At 40.9% G+C, this 7,359-nt stretch overlaps 2 protein-coding genes across 3 annotated transcripts in view; one reads left to right on the top strand and one right to left on the bottom strand.

The window, feature by feature from the left end:
* Positions 1–3,318, bottom strand: part of pgc (progastricsin) — a 4,615-nt gene extending 1,297 nt beyond the window's left edge. Inside the window, exons 1-6 of the mRNA XM_022754578.1 lie at positions 3,263–3,318; positions 3,025–3,166; positions 2,788–2,905; positions 2,304–2,422; positions 1,594–1,793; positions 1,349–1,465 (exon numbers count right to left, since the gene is read on the bottom strand). Coding sequence (XP_022610299.1) covers positions 1,349–1,465; positions 1,594–1,793; positions 2,304–2,422; positions 2,788–2,905; positions 3,025–3,166; positions 3,263–3,318 — 752 coding nt within the window. The remainder of the gene's footprint in view (positions 1–1,348; positions 1,466–1,593; positions 1,794–2,303; positions 2,423–2,787; positions 2,906–3,024; positions 3,167–3,262) is intronic.
* mapk8ip2 (mitogen-activated protein kinase 8 interacting protein 2) overlaps positions 1–7,359 on the top strand; it is a 30,481-nt gene that overhangs the window by 8,881 nt on the left and 14,241 nt on the right. For both annotated transcript variants that reach the window (XM_022754574.1, XM_022754573.1), the window contains exon 2: positions 5,921–6,026. In XM_022754574.1, the coding sequence (XP_022610295.1) occupies positions 5,921–6,026 (106 nt within the window). The remainder of the gene's footprint in view (positions 1–5,920; positions 6,027–7,359) is intronic.

Here is a 7,359-nt window from a genome sequence, read left to right as displayed (position 1 = left end):
CACACACACACACACACACACAGGCCCAAGGTTAATTATAAAGGGAGAAACCCCCTTTGATGTCCCTCAGCCCAGGACCTGTGCTGTTATGCTAATGAGGGCTCATTTAGAAAGATAAAATGTTAAAGCACTTGCACTAAGTATTTTCACCTTTATCCCAACTGAGAATAATGGAATTTCATGGACACATCTAACATTTTTTGTTTTTATTGAATATACAGTTCCAACTACAGTAGTTTGCCAGTATTTAATAGACATGTATAACAATATTTTTTTACTGTAAATTTACAGTGACAAATATGTTAATTGCAGTTAAACCCATATTGCCCAGATGACGGCAGATGTTTGAGATGTACCAGCGCCTCAGGTTCTTACCAGTGTTTGAGTGGACACAAACGTAATCATTATTATCTGATCAGGTTTATGGTCAGGTTAGGTTACACTGATGACACTTAGGCAGCTGTTGCAAAGCCGACGCGGTTGTTGGTGCGGTCAAAGACGGAGTAGTACTCTCTGAGGAACACGTCTCCAAAGATCCAAACAGGCTCGCCTTCACGAGGGGCCAGGTTGGTGGGCGTGATGCCCACTACGCAGTCATTGTATCCATTCTGGTTTTGTGGGAGGTGGAGAATGGAAATTTGAATCATTGCATGTACACCGTTAAAATAAAAAAAAAAGAACAAAAACATGGATGTGCGTGAACACAGACAGAACGCAGATATATGCTTGTGCTAAGCAGTAACTTACATGGATGATGTAAGCAGAAGGAGGCAGAGGGAAGGAAACCCCACTGATAACAAAGGTGAGAGTAGGCAGGTTGTTGACTTGGCTGCAGTCCACCTTATACTGGAGATCAAGACAACAAAGAGATGCTGTTTGAGAGGTTTAATGTATAGGTTTGTATTGGGACTCTCACCTCCTCTACTCATAATGACTTTTAAATGGTGCAGCTTGTGGACAGAGGAAGAAAAGTGAGGGATAATAATTGTGGCTTACTCTCTGATTGTTTCACCTTTTGCAAAAGTCTGTCTGTCCACCTGCCTGTCTGTCCATTTGTCTTACCATTCCATACTGGCTCTGCTGGGCTCCAATTTCCTGCATGAGGTCACCCAGAAAGTGGGCTGGGGCTGTCAGTGTGGAGGTTCCAGTGTCCACAACGGACTGGCAGCCCTGAGAGCACCAGCCAGTCTCGTGACCATTGATCTGGAATCTAAGGGGCAAAGCACGAACCAAAAGTTTTGTTTTTTTTTTGTTTTTTTCTTCCACTCATATCAGGACACAAAGTACTCATTTATAATCAGGAGATCATTTGACAATTTATGTTTGCAATATGTTGAAAAACACAGACCCTTGAATGCCGATCTGCCAGAAGGTCTGAGAGGTGACAGGGGTCCAGTGGATCTGTCCCTGGAACAAGCTGTTGTCCACTCCTCCGAAAGAGAGCTCACTGCCCTGCTGTCCTCCCCTAAAGCAGACAATCAAAACTTAGCTGCAAGCTCTACCAGTTGAGAGAATTTGTTTAGTGCCAGTAGTGTGGATACATTACAGTAACAGCTTTAGTTTTACTAAATAAAAGTCTTGCGTCAGTGTTACCTAGACAGGTAGAAAGCAAATATGTTGTTGCCCAGCAGGTTTTGAGACATCATGTTGTCCATGACAGGGGTCTCTCCACCAGCTGAGATTGCGGGGTAGGACAGGCCCAGGATGCCGTTAAACTTGACCACAGCGAAGGTCTGTCCAGGCTCGTCTGTGCTCAGTCCAACCTCTTGGTTATTGATCACGATCCCGCCAACCTACAGGTCCAAAACCAACCAATATGATGACACATTCAAAGTATAGCCTGTTGGAGATAAATATAACTGTAAACAGTAATGTCAATAAATGAATGGGGTAGACCTTATCAATAGACCATATCCTAACAATTATTCTTCAATTTCTATATCATTGAAATATTAACACTGCTGTGAGTTCCCTGTGTATAAAAATCCATATATTTTCTGGTCCTTTCACTAATTCAACACTTAATACACACAAAACAGAAAACCACTGCACTGATCTTTGTGTGTTGACGCTTTCCAGCATGATGCAGCTCTGACCACACTTTAGTCAGGGATGTTTTTTGCTGTGAGGCAACACATATTGAGGCGATATTGAAAATGCCTGCTCTCTGGTAATACTCTCAGTACCTATGACTCAGTCTAGTGTAGTCTGCTAAAAGTGAATGAAAAAGGTGACAACTCAAATACTAGTAGTGTTTTGTTGGACAGATGAGGCTACTTGTTTGTTTGGCGGGTTTGACTCACATTGACGGTGTCGTATCCAAAGACTCCATACAGGCTTCCAGCTCCGTAGGGAAGATAGAAGGACTGACGAGTGCCACGGAAGGTGGAAGACTGCTGGGGGTTGAACTTTTTGTGTGTGTCTGTAAATGGCACAGATCTGGATTATCTCTGCAGCCTTTTCCATAAACATGTCCTTTTGAGCCTTTTGACATACTGATCGTTCACTTGATGATAGAATTCATGAGCTGAATTTTAACTAACGCAGTCGCTGATGCTTCCCTAAGACCGAAAATACTAAGTGGCACGCCTGTAATTACACTAAAAATCTAAATCCCATGTGTGTACGCTATTTAATCTCTTGGAAACAAGCTGACAAACTGAAAGCTCTGTATGCTTTGCCTATATCAGCTGTAAGTCCTCTGGAGAAGTTCTTCACACGCAGTGTGCTCTGAAGAGAGTGACATGAGGGATTTTTGTTGGTTAAAGCCGGTTGGTTTGTACTCACTGCAGGCCTGAGTGTTACAGTAGATGGAGTTTACCCACAGGTTGGAAGAGCCAGTGTCAAACAGGACCTCGAAGGACTGGGGGGGTGTCCCAATGGTGATGGCTCCATAGTAGGTGGTCTGGGCAACACGTTGGTTGGGAGTTGAAAAAGAGAGGAGCAGAATGAAAGAGCAAAATCATCAGTTAATAGCTTCATGAAAATTGTGTGTATGTTAAAGTGGTGTTAAGGATCTCTTACATCGGCGTAGTTGTTGATGTACATGTAGGCAGAGCCAGCGAACTCATTGGGCTGGTACTTGAGAGCTGGATCCTGGTAAGTCAGTTCGATCCCTTTCTCTCTCAGGACCTCGCGCATAGACTTGTGCTTCCGCAGAGGGATCCTGAGGAAGGAGGAAGCAAAACCTTCTACTTTTAGTCACTTTTCCTTAAAGTCAAAATTGTTTCATGCTAGAATTAAAAAAAGGTTGTTTCCTTACCTCACAAGTCCCTCAGCGAGCACCACACAGACCAGAACAGCAACAAGACACTTCATGATCCCTCCTGCATACACAGCTCTCCTGGATGGATACAACTCAGCTTGGATCTGAACAGGGTTTATATACACCTGTTTGGTCCCATATCAGCCAGACTGTTATCAAAATTTCAGTCATATCAGCTTAGACAGTGTGACCCTTATAGAATTTTTTCTTTGAATCCATAGTTCATTTGTACAGCTAACATTCAATGCTCCACAAACACACCAGAAAACCTCCTAATTAAACATATTATACAACAAAGATATACTAAGATGTTATGCAATTGGGTATATCCAGTGGAATAATCCAGTGGTGACAATGAATAATTCATGTTTATTTAATTTTGGCACTTTAAGTACATTTCTTAAATCTTATATGACCATAAAAGTACCATAGATAAATGTTGCTTATTATACATGAATTCAGTTAAAATGAATTGGTTGCATTTTTCAAATGAAAAATCTCACATGAAGTATCATAAATGTGTCTGTCTTTTTTCCTTGTCTAGTTAGAACTTTCTGTTGCTTTCCCAAAAATTGTCTGCAAGCTGTTGTAAATCCTCAAGACGTCACTTTTACCACAGTAGTACAATTTGAACTGATTAGATAAAGCATATACTGTATATCAACAGCAAGGTCAAGCTTAATAGTTTGGGGGCAACTGTAATATTTTGCAAATGGAAAATGAATGTGTTATATCTAGACTTCAGTATCAGCAGCACCTTAACCACACAATTTTATCAAAACCTTTTGTGCTGTTCAACTTATCATAACTTTTAATACTGTTTTCATTTGATACCTTTTTCCTTATCATTGTTAAATTAAAGACTGGATGTTTTCAGTCCTTGTTTTTAAAAAATCATACAATCAAAGTTTCTTAACATAAGGACATGCAGCAGCAGATTTTTGCTCATTTGAGCTATATAATCAAAGTCCGACTACTGCAGATGATAAACACTTTATATAACTTGAATTGAAAACCACTCTTTTACCCTCTAATATCTCCTTCATGATTACCTTTTTCCTGTATCTTCTCTCAGTAGCATTGTGTTGTACCTTAAAGTAGACCAGTAGCTTTGGGATGCTCTGATTACTGTGACTTTTTCACAGTTTCTTTCACTATTAGATGCATCAGCACATCCTTATTTGCTCCATGGGAGCAATGACTTTGTGTAGAAAGGACCCCTATATGAACATGTGATGTAAGCTTGCATCCATACGTAATATGTGGAGTGTCCTTTTCTTAGTGGGAAAGCTGCAATGCAGCATTTACTTCAACACATTGCAAGCCAACTGCTGTAGAACTGAGAGCCTACTGAAACTAATGGGGCAAAGGAGAGACAGAGCATGATTAAGAAAACTTGTGATGCTGTGGCTCATTACAGAGACGTAAATACTTCAACTGCTGTTGTGTGCTGATGCTGTAAATGGAAATTGAGAAACTCTGGTGTAGGGATGTCACGATACCAGAATTTTGGTTGTAGGTACCAATACCATTGAAATTCCATGATTGTCAATACCAAACTCCATACCACAGCAAACAACTTAAAACAACAAAGAGTCTGCTAATACACATGTGTGTGTGTGTGCATACACACCTCCATATAATCAGTGTGCAAGCAGCAGTTTAAAATGTCAGTAACTGAACAGTTATTAGTGGTCACTATGTTAGCCTAAACAAGCTAATGTTAGCCATTGTGTGTGTCCTTGTTACAACAATTGTCAGCCTTCGCAATTCACAAACAATAACAGAAACACTGCAGGACATGACCACTAGATGACATGTTGTTAATGTAAAGTTAACAACTCCTGATTCAACGCTTGCATAGTCACTTTTCGTTGTCTGTAACTTGTCCCCGATGATCCACTCTTGCAAAATGTGTCCATACACCAATCATGGTGTTGCTGCACCTGCACTTGCTGCTGTCATTCCACCTCGTTGTTGTTATTGTTCCTTGTGTCTGCCTTCTCAGGGTCAGACTAGGGCACTTGTTAGTCTGACATGAAATGCAAGTTATTATACTGCTCTTGTCAGTCCTAGAAGAACCATATCTGTAGTACCTACTACATCCACGGTACCATCGGTTTATGACGGTACTCTAGAAAAACAGGTACCGTCACATTTTCAGAATTTTGACATCAACTTATTACTGAAGTATCCATTCTCGTGACATCCCTGCTCTGGTGTAAGAGGAAACAGCCGATAATTCACTTCCAACTCTGTTCAAAACATCCACAGTACTGACATATATATGATAAAATTCAGCTAACTTAATCTGAAATATTGCCATTTAATTTCAGTACTTATGTGTTGCTGTTTTTATTCAGCTCCACTGACGTGTCACACCTTGTTAGCATGGTTTGGTATAAGGGAAGAGAAGACAGAAGATGTGGGTGTTTGCGTGGCTGCCTGTGTCCTGCATATGAGACTGAGACCCAGATAGAGTTTGACGGGCTATGAGTTAGAGCAGGTTTCCCTTAGAACAAGGCTCAGTGTGTGGGCATGAATCAATGAGAAATTCCCCTCTGGAGCGTTCACTGATGAAACAGCCATATTGCAGATACCAGTGTTCTTTTTTTCATGACATGTCTTAATATACTATCTCTCATGTTTTTCTAGGCCTGCCCACGACATCAGCCTGGAGGAGTTTGATGATGAAGATCTCTCTGAAATTACAGATGACTGTGGGATTGGACTCAACTATGACTCTGATCCATATGAGAAGGTGAGGTTCTTTGTTTTTATGTTGTTCCATTTATTGATATTTTACCCATTTGTTGACTTATACTCCAGTATGTAAACACTTACACATATAGTATCAATTGCATCATGTAAAGTAGTTATAAGTGTAAAACAGAGAAAGTCTTTTGTTTGCTAAATATTATGTATAATGATTCCATAGAAAAAAAAGGCCATCTGTTTGTTGTTGCTCTTCTGCAGTTTCTATTGGTGACAACTTTCAGTATCATAGTTGATTAATAGCAGCATGAGTAGACAAATGGTAAGTGCAATGACAAGAAAAATATGAATATGAGAAAGAAAGAGAGAGTCTGGCCTGGTTTTTATAGCTGTTTAGTGTTGAGAACTGCTCATTTGCATATGGATATCTTATATAAGAACCTCTGTTGCTTCAGATTTTTATCTTCAGGCTACCTAGCTTACCAGCATTGCAGTTTTAAGAGGCCATAAGCGTCGTATTATAATACCAGGGACAAGATGAGGAACAGGCATGGCTGTGTTTAGGTGAAAGACTTCTGAAGTAATCTCCATGTACTCAGATTATAACCAAACATCATACATACTGGACATGAGCAAACAGGATACATTCACCAAACTTCTCCACGTATAATATGAATTCTAAGTAGCACTTCCACTAAGCCTCATATTCATGTGACTGTGTTATGAAGTATATGCAAATAATTGAGTCATTAGCTATATCAGCCCACATGTCTGACCAGCTTAGACCTTAATTACACAGTTTCTAAGAACTATTGTGTCATCCCCTTCTCTCTCTCTCTCTCCCTTTCTCTCTCTTTCTCTCTGTCTCTCCTTCCTGTTGGATGTAAATGTTTTATGCTGGTGGCGTGGAGCCACAGCTGCAGCAGAGGGTGGGTGACCCAGTGCAGTTTGCTGCTATGCAGAGACAACCTCCTTCCCTCCCTCCGTCTTTCCCTCCCTCCCTCCCTCCCTCCCATATGTCTTCCCTTCCCTCCCTCTCTATGCAGAGTGTTGCTCGGAGACAGAGCTCAGATTCCCTCCTCTCCTGTTCTCTGCCACCTCTCCACTCCCGCTCCAGTAATGCTTTCCTCCCTTGACTTTCTCTCTTCTGCTCCTCACTGCTGAAGTGATTTAGCTCAGGGATGGTTGGTTCTGAGGTTTAAGCTCTCGATATAAATCTGTGCTAGATATTTTTGCTTCCTCCACTTTAATCCACCAACAAAACACATTATGGATAGCCAGCAAAGCCCTTCTGTAACAAAGCTGGGTTTTGCATAGCATGTGAGGAGACCTCCAGAGAGAGAAAGACTTTAGAGAGTGGATTTTTTTCTTATCATGCC

This window comes from Seriola dumerili, unplaced genomic scaffold, assembly GCF_002260705.1.
Source record: "Seriola dumerili isolate Sdu_G_001 unplaced genomic scaffold, Sdu_1.0 BDQW01000219.1, whole genome shotgun sequence".
In the NCBI taxonomy this organism is placed as follows: domain Eukaryota; kingdom Metazoa; phylum Chordata; class Actinopteri; order Carangiformes; family Carangidae; genus Seriola; species Seriola dumerili.
This window is presented reverse-complemented; position numbering and strand designations above follow the sequence as displayed.